The sequence below is a fragment of the Salvelinus namaycush genome, chromosome 31, assembly GCF_016432855.1.
Source record: "Salvelinus namaycush isolate Seneca chromosome 31, SaNama_1.0, whole genome shotgun sequence".
Lineage (NCBI taxonomy): Eukaryota > Metazoa > Chordata > Actinopteri > Salmoniformes > Salmonidae > Salvelinus > Salvelinus namaycush.
In genome coordinates, this window is record NC_052337.1 from 37,387,631 (window position 1) to 37,406,542 (window position 18,912).

At 41.1% G+C, this 18,912-nt stretch overlaps 1 protein-coding gene across 1 annotated transcript; it reads right to left on the reverse strand.

Moving 5' to 3' along the window:
• Positions 1 to 617: 617 nt before the first annotated feature.
• On the reverse strand, positions 618 to 13,729 carry LOC120025789 (sodium-dependent phosphate transporter 1-B-like). The gene is made up of 11 exons (XM_038970438.1): positions 13,459 to 13,729; positions 11,043 to 11,744; positions 10,749 to 10,889; positions 10,496 to 10,581; positions 10,111 to 10,207; positions 5,504 to 5,623; positions 4,034 to 4,282; positions 3,373 to 3,910; positions 3,023 to 3,208; positions 2,812 to 2,896; positions 618 to 2,546 (listed from the first exon to the last, which is right to left on the reverse strand). Exons 2-11 carry the CDS (start codon positions 11,401 to 11,403, stop codon positions 2,391 to 2,393), a joined length of 2,019 nt encoding a protein of 672 aa, XP_038826366.1. The 5' UTR covers positions 11,404 to 11,744; positions 13,459 to 13,729; the 3' UTR covers positions 618 to 2,390.
• Between the last annotated feature and the right edge of the window lie 5,183 nt (positions 13,730 to 18,912).

An 18,912-nucleotide genomic window follows, 5' to 3' on the forward strand; every position in this document is an offset into this window, starting at 1 on the left:
CGGAGGCCCATTCTGGACAAAATATAGGGTCAAGGTCATTGTATACATGTTCAGTCCATCATCTTAGGGTTTTGATCCCTGAAAATAAATATCTATTGTAATCATTTACAACTAGTTTCTAGATCATGGGGTTACCCTTTACGTGAAAATTCACTTTACTGGGCATAAAAGGAGCCCTAATGTTCTGTATCAATGACTTTTCACAGCTTCTGTGCTAGAATGATTCAGGTCAGTCAGGAGACGATGGGGGTTGGTTGATAAGTCATACACGTGGCTTTGAGACTCCTGGGGGAGTAGGACACGTGTGTGATAGTGAGAATTGATTCCTTTAGGTTATCTGACCATCACAGCTGAGGTAGAGTGAGCCTGCAGGAGGCATCATGTGAGGAGGCGGAGCCTGCAGACCTCCCATTACAGAACCTGAGGAACACTGCAGCGGAACAGTTTACTGTCAATAAAGAGAAACATCTTACCATTCTATTACACTGCTTTGTGACTATCCTTATGGAATAGGTCTTTATTTGAAATGTCATGGTTTATGAGAAGTGAGTCTTTCAAAGCACCTTACATAATTCATAAAAACTTAAATACAGATAGAAAATGAAAATACAAGGTAATAGCTTTCAATTTGTATTTATTTTCCTTCGTCCAGTCTGAGTAGACTGTCTGTGCTTGACAAACCAGTCTTTTCTTTGGTGCCTAAAAAAATAAAGGCAACTACAGCATCTAAGTCTAAATGCATTTAGTACTGCAACGCTCAGTGGCATCACAGCACACTCCCCCCCCCCCCCCCCCCCCTTCTAACAGAGCCTCTGGTCAAGGTCCCCACACATCACACCAGGTTTAGGGTAGCAACCTGCCCTCTCACACTAATCTCATCAACCAGATATAAAAACATTTAGCTGAGAGGGGGTGGCAAGAGTACCTGATGTGTATGCAAGTGTACATTCCACAGAGCATGAGTACAGGGAAGTAAAAATTCTGAAGTTAAATTGCAAAACAAAAAGAGACTACAGAAGGCTTGAGCAGAACTAACACATTGCACCATCTAGTTTGATGCAATCAAGTTTAACAGGAAATATGGTCTTTTCATTTGAGTGTTTCCCCTCAGCCTTTACCAACATTCCACCAGCAAATTTGTTCAGATAACCTCGTGTTCAGTTGAGGTCTGCTATCACCATGAATAATGCTAAAGCTGACTCAGAATATATACTGATGTATGGTACTACAGTTTTAACCTTCACTTGCTTCAAAACAATTGAAAGTCACAATTAACTTCTTACAATGCCATTAAAACAATTGTATTTAAAATAACTTGCCATATGAAAGTGTGTTTCAGACCACAAAACATTACTTAGAAAAAATGTGCCATTTTCCCAATGAATAAATTATAATTTGTCCCAAGAGCCAGTGTGGTAAGAGCTGGGTGAGGTCAGGTCCCGTAACACCTGCTCTGTGCTCAAAGAGCATAGGTAAGTAGAGAAACAAAGGAGTCTACTCAGTCTCGTTTCATGTTGAGCACATTTCAGTTAAATTAGGTAGTCTGACACAAAACAATCTATTGCATTAGAATAATGCTGAGCCAATGACTGACCTAAAAATAGAGGAAAATCTGAGGGACCAGTGTAACAAGTTGAGATAATCAGCTCAGAGGGGCTTGCGCATCATTTCCTGTACTTCTACACAGACTAGGGTTCTGTTGAATGGCTGAGTGAGAGTCAAACTCTGTTCAATCAGGAAAGGGCATAACAAGCACCCCTGCACATGAGGAAAACAATTCCACACACAATTCTTAACTTGATTAGTGACAAAAAGACACAAACACATTTGAGGTGGAGAACACCCCAATAACTTCACTTTCAACCTAAAAAAATACTGCTTATTCTAGGTTACTTTGAGCATTTTTTAATATGTAGGTCAGGAGAAAGATCTTTCAATAAAGGCCAATACTGCATTGTAATTGTGTCATACGAACTTGTAAAATAAGATTAAAAAAACAGGAACATGGTAGTATGTACATATTTACACAAAAAAAATGGAAGTAGTGGAGAATCAGAAGATGCTTTCATTAGTTATTTACAATAACATGAGCATTGAAAAGCAACAACAAAAAATACAGCCAAGTCAGATAAAATTCATGTCCCATTGGAAGTAATCTGGTGGAACCAACAACCATCACTTAAGGTTGAGAATGACACAGGCCAATATCACAACATCCTTTTTTTCCATTAACATTTCTTCTTTATGTATTTCTTCCTTCGGGTATGTTGGTTAGGGGCATATAATTGCCTTCCAACCCCTTCTCCTTTTCACTCCCCCTCCTCTCCCCTGGTGCGAGTGGGCGCTTGTTCTTTCTCCTCCCCTGTTGTGGGGTGCAGGAAGCCCTGGGCTTACAGGATAACATAGGTGAAGAGGGCCATGATGGCAGCGCTGATCAGGCCAGAGATGGGCACAGTCACAAACCAGGCCATGAAGATGTTCCGGAACAGGCGCCAGTCCACACCCTTCCTGGAGCGCAGCCAGCCAACCGCTACCACAGAGCCAACCTGGCAACACACACACACACACACGATTGACGCACTGACCTTTGTTAAACACTTAGGAACCATGGCCCATTAAGACGTGGACAACACTCCCCCTAACAGTAGCTGACTGGATTCTGTTTTTACCTTACTTTCCAGTATTTTAAAGTGGAAATTAAAACCAGACTGAACTGCCAAAAAGCAGACATCCTGTTTACTGCTCCCTGCCTTACACATTACCCAGCCCTCCTCCCTGTCAGACCACCGTGTCCAAGGCTGAACAGCTTACCTTGCAGTGGGTGGTGGAGACAGGCAGGCCAATGTTGGAGGCAACCACAACGGTCAGGGCTGAGGCAAGTTCAATGCTAAAACCACTGCAAGGAAAAGAAATCCAGAATTGAGTGAACGGTTGGTTGTCTGTCCAAGTCTCAGGTCTGTGGGGAATGTTATGTTGTAAAGGTGCCATTTGACTGACTTGGATTTGTCAGTCTGGTACATACCTGGAGGGAGTGATTGGGGTGAGGTCCTTTCCCATGGTCTGGATAACCCTGCGACCCCACACCCAGAGCCCGAGGCAGATGCCAACTCCTCCGTACAACAGCAGCCAGATGGGTGTGGGAGCACTGGAGTTCACAGAACCACTATTGTACACCAGCCACAGCGCTACCAATGGACCAATGGCATTGCTGCAGGAGAAGAGACTAGGTTACGCAAATACAAGCCAAGTACAAAAAGTCCCTCTACATGAACATACAAGCAGCAACCAAACTACTAGTCCAAAAACACTTAAAAACAGCAATAAAATGACTATTCATCTTGACAAATCATCCAAGATGGAACATCTCCCTACCTGACGTCGTTGCCCCCGTGGGCGAAGGAACCGAAGCAGGCTGTGAGGATCTGGAGGAACCTGAAGAGCTCTGAGACCTCTGGGCGGTCATGGTCATGGCCATCCTCTTCCAGAGAGCTGCGGCTGCTGCCAGCATCCTCTTCTCCCATCTCCAGAGTCACCTCTGCTTCCGCCAGGCCCTCAGGAGCCCCGTCCTCGGCCACAGCGTTGCAGTAGCTGGTGTAGCTGTCCATTCGCACACGCTTCTTCTCTGTACCTTTGTCCTCGCTGGCGTGGAACTCGCCCTCTTTGGGCCGGAAGTCCCCGTGCATGCCGATGATGGCCATGGTGTAGGAGGTGTAGCTGTTGTTGCGGCGGATGGGTCTGTCGCCTGCCTCGCCCATGCAGTCGCCCACCTTGGCAAGGTGGAGCTTGTGTAACAGGTCTTTGTAGAGTCCGGAGTCCTTGTGCACCGTGTGGTACTGGCTGTAACCGTTGCTGGGGACATGGGCCGGGCCGTTGCTGAACTGCACATCATTGCTGAACTGCACTTTTGGGACTGATTAAAAATAGACTTTAAAGTAAGCAATAGTGTAGTCAGTCATGGATTACCATATTTATCCCATTTTCTAACTTTTCCCAACCCATTTATCAAGGCAGCCAGAACCTCCCCATGACTCACCATTGGCATTGCCGTTCTCAGACTCATTGCCTTCCTTGTCGCAATCATCAGAATCTCCAATGCCAAAGGTGACCCTGCGCTCCTCTTGGGGAGGCTGGGAGAGGGTGTCTGCGTCAGCGTGGGAGGCAGGGGAGGGGGGTGAAGGGGGCTCCTCGGGGACAGGCTTCAGGATGGTACAGGGTACAGGCCCCTCCCTCAGTTCCCTCTTCATCAGGGGGCTCTCAGAGGGGCTGGAAGACTTGATTTTTCCTGGAGGGGGAAGAGTGGAGTTAGACTGCCTGGGCTTGAGACCAAACACGAATACGGTACAGTGAGGGAACATGCACAATTGGTTCTTATACACATCAACATTTAAGAATTACACAAGAATTGCATAACCAGCTGAAAAAAAACAAAAGCAGTTACTATAGAGGTAAACGCATTCAAATTTGAGAGCCAAAGTGTTCAAAGGCTCAGGTAAAAACAGCTAATGACTGTACTAATTTTAGCATATTTACATTGTGCCATTGACTAAAACCTTTACATGTCGGCCTATGTAGATAAGGTCTGAAAGTGTATGTATCCTTTATGACTTTTTCAGTTTCAGATACTCAATGCAAACATATGTCCACCTCGTGAGTCCTAAGAACGGTTTGGTCTGCTACCTAGCCAGTTGACCCGATTGCGTCATCCATACTGGTTAGGACAGGAGTCGAGGCGGCAGCAGTTTGTTTTCGACTTGAGCCACGTCAGTAGTCACCTGCAGTCTTAACCCTGTGATTCAGTGCCAACTGAATACTTTAAGTCAACCCATGGCTATTCTAGTTGAGGTAAAGGCCAATGAGTGGATCACTATGAACCAATTAAGTGCCTCTATTTAGTAGAATAGGACCCTACCAGACAGATCTATCACGGATATTTCAGCAGCAAATGTATTAACCTTCCACAAGACCCACCATTGGCCCCATAGCAAAGTTAAGATAATACAGACTATATAAAATCTAACTTTTCATATTTGTACCCATTCAAAAGGGAGGCTATTTAAGAAAAGGGTTAACTTTTTCATCCTGGATTTCAGATGCGACTCCTTTTCACTATTAATAGACAGGTCTACTTTTGACCAGCACAATTACCACCCTGCATTTTAAGCTCATTGTCAATTCAATGCAGAATTGTATTAAAAAGATCAGACTTGAGTACTTCCAAGACAAGCCAGAACACAGAATTAGTGTAAAACATATCTGCAGCCCTGAATCCATTTGCTGGATTAAAACCTTGGCATGAATGGTTGAAGCCACACACACGCAGTATTAATCCCCATGACACTTTCCGTGCCCAAATGTAAGGCAGCACTTTAACAGCACCCAATCAAACATATTTTCCAGGTAAGACTGTGGAATGAGTACTTCAAATTCTCTAAACAAATAAAACCATAAATTAGCAGCTTTGTAAGAGGTGTGCCAAACTTAAGGGGAAAGAAAATTTACTCACGTTCAATCTTCTTCTTGAGGCGTGGGCAGACTATAAACCAGACCAACAGGGCGGTCAGCACACCACAGGCCAAAGAGATGAGCAGTGTGCCCCACCATGGGATCTTGTCAAATCCAAGCACTGGAGTAACCAAGCAGTGACAGACAGAAGGAGAAAGAGAGGAAAGATGGTTTTGAAAAACAAGGCAGCAGGAGCTACCTTTCTGAAGGTTTACAGTAGGTCTTCAGACTAATATTTTATCTGGACCTGGCTCCTCATCTATAGTTGGTAGAATTACAGTAGCCCATTCCTATTATAAATATTCACATTAAAAAACATTTCTAAATTATACAATATCATAGTAAAGAATGATTCAATAGGATAACAAATTAACATATTGAGTACAGAGAAAAACATTTTAAAGAGGGTGAAATGCTAGAACGCTCCTTTGGACATTCAAGGTTATCTACTCATTGCACATGGTCATATTTCCAGGGAAAATATCATCACCTCAAACACACACCTTCACCACTAGCTACAAGAATGGGCCACAACAAGTGGCACATGTCCCATTTAAACATGGCACGGTACCGTGCCCATAGAGCTGAACAGTTACACAATGCCGTGGGTGAGGAGCATGTGAATGACGAGGGATGTCGCATTCACATGCTCCTCTCACAGTGAGTGCCTTAAAGGTTAGGAGAGAGGACTTAAATAGAATGAAGCCTTTAACAGTGTTCGCAGTGTGCCAAGACTGCGATAGTGTTTGTGGGGGTGCCAACGCGGTCTTGTGCGTGCTGCTGGCAGGGAAAAGGACCACGACAGATTACCCTGGGGGGAGACAGCAAGCGACATGTTGGAGATTCAGCAACATAGAGTAAATAACAAAAGTGCAGCTCGAAAATTAAAGCTACACATTTGCGGTTACCTTGACCACGCATTTTGAAAAATTAACTATGCTGGGATGTGAAAAACTAAAGGAAATGGAAGGCCAGGGCCCTGAGATAACGGTATCTCATCGTGGTGTTCATTGAAGGGCAGAGTCCATCATGCTCTCTCCTGTGTAGTCTGTACTGGCTCATCCTCACATGCTGCAGCAGGAGACTGCAGGCCGTGCCACATGAGCAATGAGTATTTAGTTACGCAACAAACTCACCCCCTCCAGGAGGGGAGAGGCAGAGGAAATGGGAAGGGGGCGTTAGAATGTTTTTCTTCTAAGAACAGCAGAGGCTTCTTCCATTAGACTAGTCTAGAATGACTCAGTGACCGTGGGACAGCCCAAAACAGGTCCGGCCAGTAGACATTTGTGTGGGGTAGGAGGGGGAGGCTGGTGCTAAAATTAACAGTGGGCAAAAATATGTGTCCCCGAAAAAGGAGAATGGAGTCTGTATTAATCATTATGTGCTGAGAGACATTTGTTGACAGTACGTGCTGATGACCTATAGTGGATTACATTTCTAGAGACAAAAAAATAAATTAATAAAAGGCAAAAAAACTAGCAACGGGGCAGTCGTAATAAACACACCCACAAAAAGGGGCGAGTCTACACCACTCCATCCAGTGGGATGAATGATGGAGGTCCCAGGAAGTGGAATTTAACAACTGCTGCGTTCCAAACCCCTCTCTTCTAAACCTTTGCATCCCGTGGCCTACATTACACAATAATATGGTTTGTCATTTTTTCCGCAAGAGCATTTCAGCCCCAGCCCTCATGACCGTTAATTGTATAGTTGGGATGGGTGGCTTTGGCCAATTATCCTCTTTATGGTCCCAGTTTGTGTCACTCCTACCACTAGTAGAATAAACAATGTTGATGGACTAAAAAGTAATCAGAATAAAAAAAGGTCAAAGCTCAACTTTTCCTAACTGTATGAACATAAAAGTAGGCTACTCAAACTATTTCAGTTGCATTTAGCATTGCTTGCCTATCAGAGTCTATCATGTTCTAAAATCAGTAATTTGAAGGGTCGTATACCACAGAAAACTATAAACTAATTTCTCAATTGCCGTTTACTCCGGTAATGAGCTGGTTTCCGCTTATTGAGCCCCACCAAAAAGTTTAATTTGTGTAAACAGGCAAAACGCCTTATCAAGATGTACCATTCAGACATTTAGAGACTGTCGTATTTCTGGCATGCAGTGTATACTGAGTCACAGTTCAGTTTATTAAACCCATTCTTCTCAGCTGCTCCACTGTGATCAGTCATTTCTATTTTCCCAATTGTTTAGTGTAACCTAAGCAACCAAGCCACCCACTGTTTGTTTTCCAAAGGGGAACCGAAGCAGAAAATTAGCATTCTAGCTAAAGCATATTGAAATGTAGGGACAAGCGGTGTCCACTGTTTGAAAGAGAATAGTTTGTAGTGAAGGCCAGGCAGGTTATCCAAGTGAGTGAAGAAATATATTTGATTCTTTAACTAGAGGGGACCAGTATTCGCTTGGTTGGTTCCACAAATCAAACGTAGGCTAAATGTTGACATGCTCATAAAATGGTGACTGCCCTTTGTCGGCAAAGCCTTCTATAGTACAGCTTCCAAAAGACTAAATAGAGCTGTGCTAAAATAACTTGGGTGATTTACAAGGTGTGGAACACCAAGGCCTCTTCTGTAAATTATCCACTCTTGACCTCAATTCTCAGGCCTGAGATGCATTCATTTTTTTCACCCATTCCAACTGAGCTCTCTGGCACTAGGATCGGCTATATTGTGTATAGGAACGCGCTTGCCCGAGTGTTTCACACCACCATGTTAAACCAAAAGAAACAGAGTTCTAAAACAGGAAACAAAATGTACAGTTCCCCGTCTTGGCCACCTCCCTCTTCACCCATTGAGTTTAAATGGGGTTGTATTAGACTAGCGGATCAGTCACCACTATACTACCGAGCCAAATACAGCCATAAAAAAGGTGACGTAATCCATTACTTATCCTGTGATTTCTGGGGTTCAAAAGATTCTCATGAGGACAGTTGAAATGTGTTCTGAAATAGTACAACCCATTTGGATACAATGCACCTGAATGAACAGTGAAAAAAAGGGAAGTGGGGAAAGGGGCTAATCATGGACTCTTGTCTTGTGATGAATTCTTAATCCACGTGCTTATAACATGAGGAAGCGACTGACCAACCAAGTGTGGCTAAAGATCAGGATTAGCCTCGTAATAAGCCGGCTCCAGTTACAGGCAGTGGCCAGAGTCTAAAAGTGTGCCAGTATGTGTAAAGATACGTCCTCCTCAGCGCGTGTGTGAATACAGTAGGCCTACATGTCATATCTGGTTCTCCAATTAATCCCTCCCTGAGCTCTTCTTAGTTGTGTGGGAATATATTGAGCAGGATTCTTGGAATGCAATCTCTGTATGGAACTTCATGTGAGGTACCCCAGAGTAAAGGGTCCCCATGTAAAGCACACTCACATGTAGGTGTGACTGACAAGAGTACATTATGTGACTGAGTGCATGTGGTCTCCTCTGAGTGGGTGTGCAGATGTGCGTATATACACATCAAGTCATACTCTGGCCTGTAGCCTTCATTTAATGGCCCAGGCCAGTTGAATTCTTGAACTGTTCGGTCCTGTAGGTAGAAGAAAACAAGGCGCAAAAGTTGCTCATTTAATTAGAGTTTCAAAGCTAAAAAGTTAACAATATAGCAGACCTTAATATTCACAGTGCTCTCAATTAGGGTCCTATGAAATCAATTTCTTCCAGGTGTCTGCTCCCAGAAAGCACTTTTTTTTTTATATATATAGAACATCCAATTTAGTTTTTTCTAAGTCCACACCAATGCTTAAACCACATCAGTAAACTACTTGGTGTCTGAGAAAGGAAAGAAATAGCTAAGAAATGTGGGTGTAATTACCCTTTAATGCAAATGTACACCAGCTAGAGACCGTGGTTTGGTTAGCAGTGTTTCTATAGCACTCGTGATTGCAGAGTTTACAAAACAAATAGCCAATGGATTGATGCAAATAATCATAATTATATTCTGCTATGTAGGCATATGCTACATTGTAGCTAACATTTAATTTTGAGTTTTTGGGAATGTCTTGCCATCTACCAACAGACAGATATCATTAGCATTGTCGCTAACAGCTACACAAAGTATAGACCAGACATACAACACGCAGACAGGGGCATTCCTGTGCTGTTTCAGAAAGTCACAGGAAAATACAAATCACTGTTGCATTTTGTTTCTCTTTTGATTAATACACACATATTTTTTAAAGGTCTGGATTCTGTCCGAAACGCAGATTTTATATGGCACTACTCAACGAGACTCCTGACGGAGGCAAAAGACACCAAGTTGCAGAGTTAACCTCTTTACTTCCACTTTTCCTCCTCTGTGTGGGAAAGGGACATAATCTGTCTTCACGAATAAAGAGATATCCTATTTCCAGCTCCCTGTTGTGAAGTGCTCCTCTCTGTAATTTAATTCTGTCATGATGACATATAACCACATTCAAGAAAAGACCCAAAACACAACAGGTTCAAATAACAGGCCTTCTCCGAGAACAGTAAGCAGTCTGGTTCAGTCTTGAAAAAAAAAAGTGTAGGTATCCGACTGGCTAAGGGAGCAGATTATTTTAGGCTGTAGGCAGGCATGCATGGTGAAGGCAGACTGGGACAACGATACTCACTTGGAGCGCCAGTGAAGATGATGGAGAATAGGTTGATCATCATTGTGACAGCATAGAAGACAGGCAGGGCCTTCAGACCATTGGGCACCGGGTCTTTCTACATAGGGACAAACAGAAATCAGAAACACCATGCTCCCCATTGTATTATCAGCTTACATTTGATGGCAGAATAGGAGGTGTGTCAGTACATTTTATCTAACATAATGGCCTGTGAGATTACACAGTGAATAATACCCCTGTCCAAAGAACAAGGAGTGTCGTTATTTGTTTAATATGATGTCTGGGACATCATCTATGGTCTGGCACAGACTACAACCATTTCCAGCAAGAAGCTTCCTACAATTTAAGAACATCTAGATTTAGATAGAAGCAGATGTCAGCTTACCTTGTGCAAGATGAACATACGAACAAAGTAGAAAAGGACACCTGACATGATGCCAGACAGAAGGGGGGAGAGAAACCAGGAGGCAACTGTGGAGATTACAAAAATTAGCATTGCATAGTGCTCTCAGGAACACCAGAAACTTGCATTACTCGTACAAAGTTGTCTGAATAAAAACATTGCACATAATAGAAGCTGTTAATTTTACTACAGGGATCACAAAGCAAGCTGTGGTCAACGGAAGCTGCTGACTCACCAATCCGAAGGAGTTCCAGCCACCTGACCCCCTGTTGACCGCTGGCCACCAGAGAGAAGCCAATGGTAGCACCAACAATGCAGTGGGTCCCTGAGATGGGCAGCTTGAGAAAAGAGGCCACCAATTGCCATACAGCAGAACCTAAGAAGCAGCATAAAAGCCAACTTGACCATTTAAACAGTTCCAGCTCTATTTCAACATTACATCATAGTACAACCATACACAAGATGTCCAAATTGAAAGAAAAAAATGTCTTGCCTACAAAAGTGTATTATAATAATTTGTTTCACTCACCAAACATGGCACTGACAGAGCCAGCCATAAGCACTTGTTCGGAGCCGTTGTACATGCCCACGTCGATGATGCCCTTGCGGATGGTCTCGCTGACCTTGGCTCCCAGAAGCACAGATCCAACGGTCTCAAAGATAGTGGCCAGGATGCAGGCCTGCCGCAAGGTGACCACTCCAGAGCCCACTGCCGTGCCAAACGAGTTGGCCACGTCATTGGCCCCCACAGAGAAGGCTAGGATGAAGGCGATGATAAAGCCAACTATGAGAAGCCACATGTAGTCTGTCAGTGGTTCACCAGTGACCTGGGCCTTGATCCCTAGTGTGGTGCCCACCAGGGTAAGGGTGGCAAGAGTTGTCGAAACCATTGTGCGTGATTGATTGCTCTAAAGATTGATGTCACGATATAAGGGAATGTATATCAAAATAAATGTGATATTTGCTAGCAGCAAAATTAAATGAGGTATCAATGTGTGTATACAATTACTTCTCTTTGAAACCCTAACCCTCAAGGTTGAGGGTTAACTGAACCTACTGAGAGTAGCCTATGTGCTGTCCCTGACTGAACAACAATAAATTATGGTGAGGTAAAGTATTGCTATCCTGTAATTTTACTAGCTTTGTTAGGGTTTCTTTGGTTTTGGGCAATCATACAGACTGAACAGACACGCATTGTTCAACAGTCAGTGTAGGTGAATGACAGAACATCCTGAAAGACAAGAGGGAGAAATGTCTAAATTAAGTAACCATCCCTTCTTCCAACTTCACAAAGCTTGAACAGTGTGCCTCAGATCATTCATTGATATACAATCTTAAGTCAGAGGAGACCAGCTGCAGGTAAATCTATGATGTTCAAATCCTACCACAGCAACTAGGGTTCCACAAACCCGAAAAAACACACATGGTTAACCATTTCGCAACACTACTCAAAACAGCAGTAGTAGCAATAGCTACCCTGGAGCCTGACCATATCCACTTCTATCGAAATTAAAGTGTGGCCAGGTCATTCAATAAGAATTTCAGTGAAGAAAAAAAGAATAATCACCTTTTAAAGCCAAAACTTTGCGCGCTACTTAGCAAAATGAGCTACTATGTGTGCAATTGTGCCAACTTCGTTCGCAGAATGTCTCGTGCAATGGCTGAATGGGTACCGCTATAGATATAGTCTGTCTTGCCTGAAGACAATGCAATAAGGAAGCCATTTTGGGGGATGTCGCAGGATGAGACTAACCAAAGGCAGCTAGACAACATATCAGAAATTGCCAATGTACTCTTTGCCAACGTAGCAGAGAAATGTATACACGACGATGCAACATAACACTAGCCATCCAACGTTAGATAGCCAAGAATTCTCAACTCCACAATGCCCGATGGAGGCGATGAGTTTTGGCGGAGTGTAGGCTACCTCCGAGTCGGTATCAGTCGATACTTGCAGTAAAACATATCCATTATTTCATACGTAACGTTACCTTGTACCCCTGTTGGTCCTGTGTATAGTGGAGTTATTTTCTTTGGGTTCTGCAATCCGCAGTTTGATAACTTTATTATGTGACCTTTTAAATTGCGCCGTGCAATGACTGGGCTGTCCATTCTGAGTTAAATAACGCCGGCTCCCTTAGCGGAGGTAGATTAAAATTGTATATATATATATATATTTTTTTTTTTTTTTTAAATACGGATTGCAGTACCCAACGAATAATATAGCAACTACACAGGACAAACATAGGTAGTGAGCTACACGTTACTAATGCAATCATTTACATACAGGCTGGCCTGCCTAAAGTATCGACTGATACAGACTTGGTTATAGTCGGAGGTAGGCTAAAAACGAATCGCCTCCGTATTCAACATCCTCGGGTATCGTGAAGTTGATAACTATTGCCTAGACATTTAACATGGGTAACAACGTTAGCTATCTAAAGTTTGTAATATGTTAAAATTGCAGAGACATCTAGTTATAACTACGACGCACAGAGCACGTGTCATAATTCATTCAATAATGACTCGCACCAGCAACATGACCTGCAATGTCGAATGTTCGTAACAACCTAATCTTAACGATTGCCAGTCGTCTACCAATGTAATAGTCAATACCCGCCATATAAGCTATACTAGAAAGCTGTTTTGTAATGGCTAGCTATCTATTGTTAGCGACACTTCGTTATTATAAATGAATGACAATTAAGCTAAAGTATAGCTCGGTAGCTGACTTTATAATCCTTACGATGTAACGTTACGGTCAATGTGAAGGAACAATTTTTTTGTTAATATTAGTTAGTATCATCATGATTGAACAAACGTTTGCTAGCGTTAGCCGGCAAGCTATTTACAAAAATATCAGTCACAGTAACGTAACCAACGTTAATTAGTTACCAATTAAAACCGCACTATTTTATGAAAAAATAATGACAAGTTTAACTTACCACATGTTAGTTGTCAATGTTGAAGAAGACTAGGACATGTTCAGCCCGCGCATAACTTGCTCAGTAGCGCGCGCGGGATCAGGAAACGAACAATCACGGAAAACGACTAGTTTGAATTTAAAAATATTTATATAACTATATAAAGAAAAAACTGTATATTAACGTACTCTTGCCGTTTAGTCTGTTATATTCCTGTAAAAACAGAGTTCGACTGCGTCACGAGCCGTTATAGCCGCATTTATAAATTTCGGGTGCTAGTCTTTATGGAGCATCAGAGGGTGGCGCTTTGGTAACACCCATCGTCATGCCCAGCCTCATCCTGAAAACCTGTCAATCATCGACCTACACTGTAACCTCATGATTCATTGATGAAAAGTGTTCTGTTGTGTGGCTCTTATTATTTTTTTTAACTAGGCAAGTCAGTTAAGAACAAATTCTTATTTACAATGACGGCCTTCATGGCAGCATCCCACGCAATAAAGTGTAATGTTATAGATTGTACAAACTCAAAATGGGCAAGACCCACATTTTCCAATAGCATGTGGGAGGCCTAATTGAACTAATTCTAAAATCACTGTTATGACCGCAGTGGAGTAGGTCTATCTTTTTCAAAATCACAACATTTTCATTAAGATTTTTTTTCTTCATCTTCATAAACAATGCGTTATTTCCCGTGACTGCAACTTTTTTTTATTTTTTTTTATACAGTACCAGTCAAAAGTTTGGAAACACCTATTCACTGTTAGGATTTGTGTTTATTGCAATATAACCCAATGCTATATCACATGTGATATAATATTAGTAACTGTTAGCCTGGGTGTCTGTGTGTGTGTGCTGGAAGTAACAGTTAGCCCCAGATAAGTGTGCTGGGAAGCTGTGGTTAGCCTTGAGCGAGAACAGTGTGCTTTGTATGCAGGTTCAAATAGCTCAGACAATGTTACAGAGCTATCTGACCTCAGTCTCTGGGGTGTGGGAGCGTAATCTACACAGCAACAGCGCCGGACACCAAGGAGCGTCAAGAGGCTGGGACCAGTCTGAGCGCCGGCGATAGGCTGAGCAAAGTTTAAACCACGCTCAGCCTCTACTGTGATAGGCTAACAGACGGGTTGGAACTACGTCTGTCACCGTATAAGAACAGCTGTTTACTTACATCCTGCCAGTTCCCTGTTTTACCCTGCGGGGTGGTACAGTGAACCCGTATATACGAAAATTGCATTTACCATTTATCGCTTGAGTCTAATAAAAATACTTAAAGTATATTCGGTGACTCTGAATCACATTTTGTCCTGATACCAGATTTGAATTGACGCAAATCCCTTATATCACTCAAGGGTTTTTCTTAACTTTTAACAAGGCACACCTGTTAATTGAAATGCATTCCAGGTGACTACCTCATGAAGCTGGTTAGGAGAATGCCAAGAGGTGTCATCAAGGCAAAGTGTGGCTGGCTACTTTGAAGAATCTCAAATATAAATTATATTTTGATTTGTTTAACACTTTTTTGGTTACTACATGATTCCATATGTGTTATTTCATAGTTTTGATGTCTTCACTATTATTCTACAATGTAGAACATAGTAAAAATAAAGAAAAACCCTTGAATGAGTAGGTGTCCAAACTTTTGACTGGTACTGTATATATATATTTTAGGGGGTAGATCAGCTTTAATATTGCAGATAGATTGTAGCTTACATCAATGAAATTGTCTGCATAATTTCCAATCCCCCATATATATTTTTTGTATATATATATATATATATATATATATATATATATATATATATATATATATATATATATATATATATATATATTGTAAAATACATTTTCCTTTCTTATTTTCCCCTAACCCTACCACCCCTCCCCTAATTGGAGTAAACTGATGGACAACAACACTTAGGCCTCTACTTCCAGTTTATACATACTACATAAACTCTACGGACACAATGCATTTTACAATAATTATATTTTGTTTGTTTTTAATCCCATCCTTCAGCTACCCTCAACCCCTCTCATCTATCTCTGAAGACCATCCAGTTTTATTTCTATTTGCCATATATTTTTAACTCTGCTGTTTCACTAAAGTTCTGAAACTATACACATTTTACGGACACAGTATATTTTACATTAGTTATTTTGTTTTTAGTCCCACCCTTCAGCTCCACTCAACCCCTCCCATCTATCTCTTAACACCATCCATTTTTTATTTATATTTGCCATATATTTTTCAACTGTGCTGTGATGTTTCACAAAAGTTCTGAACCTTTCTATTCTCATTGTTTCTACAGATTGTAAATTGAAGATACATTTTTTTGCTAAAAGTATTATATTATTGATCGATTGACTATGACTTTTCAAATCACCCAGCAGTGCTATTTGCAGAGTTAGCTCCAGGTAAATGTTGCAATTCTTCGCAGCAAAATCTGCATAGCTGGGATGGTTGTATCCCCCATATATATATATAACATTATATTGGTTGCAAGAATTGTGTATAATAATTTTGATTGAACATTTTGAAGTTTTGAATCCGGTGTTGTTTTGCGTGTCAGTTTATAACCATGTGCCTCGGAATCGGTACATTGAAAAGCTCTTCCCAACTTTTTTGCAATCTATATGGCATAGCCGTCATTTTTTTGGTCCTTAAATGACTGGTATAATTTTTATTTATCACAATTTTATTTATCACAATTTATCACTGCAACTTGATAGGCAGAGATTATTATGATTTCTCAAGCTATGCTTACCAACCTTTCAGTGTAAACAGACGACTTCCCATGTTTGATATGATATGCTATGCTGATATGATATGCGTCTTTTTTAAATAGACAATTTTCCTTCTGGTTGATCTGCATTGGAGTCACATCCCTTCTTTGTCGGCTTACATTTCAGCTCAGACTAATATTTATTCAAATCTTACAGTATTTGTTGTGAAGTGTAGTGGGGAGGCTAAACTCAAATATCCACAATGATCGTTCATTTGATGATAAAAGCACCAAATTTGACAGAGAGGTAGATGTACACGATTCAGATTTTGGGCCATCACAGATTTTTCCCCTGGGGTCCCAGGAGTCATTCCTATCAGTCGTGTGCTGTTTACTCCTGCATCAAAGTTAATATGGCAAGCTGCTCCTTCCAGGATATGTTTATTTATTTATTTTATCCAACCTTTAGTATGTGGCCCAAAACAAGGGAGGGGATGTTCTGATTAGTGGTGTAGTAGAGGGGAAACGCATGTAAACGTTGGTTATATACCTTTTTTTATTTTGCACAAGAGTTTACCCACCTATAGTGGAAAAATGCATCAAAAATATAGGGAGCATTACCTGCAGGGGTGCAAACTTGCCCCTTTTTGGCGATATTCAACATTTTAATATCAAAATAGGTCATCCGTGTGATTTTCCCACTGTGTGCTCACTAATATTACTTTCTCTGGTGGCTGTGTCATCATGCTCTCCACGCAACAAACTCTGTTCCTGACTGGGAAATTTGGAATGCAACTCGAGGTAAGCAACCTGAGTTATATAGATAATGCTGCAGTTATAGTTGATAAGAAGAAAATTATAGTTGCATGTATGTTTCAATAGCGAAAATTATTACACACAAAGTTATTAATGTTAGCTATCTAACATTACCACCCTTCAATGCATAATCATGTATGTTTCTCATATCAAAATTAATGACTTAAATCTGTAGCCTATCTCCACTGCACTGTATCAGACGAATGAACAGCGTATCCTTGGGACGTCACATGCTGCAAACTAAAGCTAGGCCATTTTGGTAATGAATATAGGCTACAATATAGATAGGCTGTTTGTAATAGGTGAATTACCCTATGTGAATGCAACTGTACACACAGCTGTCTTGCTCAAATAATGCAAACTAAATGCTGAAAGTAGTAGCTTAGTTATTCATTGATGCAAACAAAAATACTGAATAGCAGTTTGGCTTAGAATATTGACAACATCGAATGCAAACAAATGAACGCAAACAGAACAAAAAAGTGGTACCAAGTAGGCTGAGTAAACAAAATATCAGGTAGATAAATTCATGACACAATCTATATTTAGGATAGTTACATTAACAGTAAACAAAAGGTGAATGGAGATCCAAATAACCAAAACATAGCCTACAGCCTATTACAGTGAGATACAGCCATGCACAGCTGTCTTGCCAAACAAATAGGCCTATAGGCCCGCTTCAGAAATGGAAAATCCTGCTGCGCATGAGTACAGCAACACATGGTGATATGGCACAATACACTTCTATGGATTAAATTCGACCCACGTAATCCATGAAGCAATGCCAGCCTACCATAAACATGTTTCCAGAGTATTAAGATTGTTCAAATATGTTTTATGTAATTGTTATTCGCTGAAAATGTTCTAATTAAATGCACCTTTTTGGACCCTCACCAGTTTGCATCCCTGTACCTTATTCACATTGAATGACAACCAGCGTTTACCGAGCTACTTTTAATCACTACATTACTGATTCTGATGGTATTTGATGAAGACATTGGCACTGCACTAGCTTAAGCATGTGAGCATAGCACATGCTGCAAACATTTTGCATCGTCAAATGTTCCCCTCTGCTTTCCCAGAGAGGGATGTCAATAAAAATCTGTGCTACCCCTACTGCTTTCCATTGTAAACATGGTTCTCCAGCCTTCCAAGTCTGATCTTATCATAACAGTCTGACCAATATGTAATTTGGGTGAACTACTGAACTATTAACATGTAAATATTTTAATTATACACATCTATCTGTGCCAAGGGTGGTGCTTGTATCACAAAATGAACAATTATTATGCCTAACCAATAGCCACCTCACTTGTTTCAAAGTAGTCAGCTACTTTCCTTTGTAGTGTAGTTTAGCTACTCTCATAATCAAGGATAACTGTTCACCCTAGTTCACAAAAAAAAGTATGATATTATAAGAACCTAGACGTATTCTCTTTTGTATGGCCAAAGTCCTATAGCTTGTGTACATAATTGCATAAGAGCAGTAGAGTGAAATCATTGACAATATTTGTTTAGTGATCAAACAGTACTGTGTTTTTCGTTTAGCATTACTTCCTAGCTAATGCAACTGTGCATTAGCATGGGATCCTTGGGACGTCCCAACTCTGCCATTATCCCATTGAAGTTTAAAATGGTTACGCTAAGGGTTAAGGTTAGGGTAAGGTTCAGTGTTGGGGAAGCTACTATGAAAATATAGTTTACCAAGCTACCAATTACTTCACACTGGAAGAAGTTAACATTAACAGTGTTGGGGGGTACGAGTAGTGAACTATGTAGTTCAACTTGTAATTTAACTAAATTTTGCCATAGCTTGGTGATAGTTGAACTAAATTCAAATATTGGTAGTGTTTTCATGAGTTAATTACTTTTTTGCTATAGTTGACTACTGGAACTACATACTACTTTTTTGCAAAAAGAAAATATGGGTGATGTA

Bases quoted from the DNA above. Each gene is read 5' to 3' on its own strand.
- LOC120025789 (XM_038970438.1), bottom strand. From the start codon at position 11,403: ATGGTTTCGACAACTCTTGCCACCCTTACCCTGGTGGGCACCACACTA. The intron at 4,283-5,503 runs GTGAGTAAATTT...TTCCCCCTCCAG, and splicing joins CCTCAAGAAGAAGATTGAAC to GAAAAATCAAGTCTTCCAGC. The intron at 2,547-2,811 runs GTAAGCTGTTCA...GTGTGTTGCCAG, and splicing joins TCTCCACCACCCACTGCAAG to GTTGGCTCTGTGGTAGCGGT.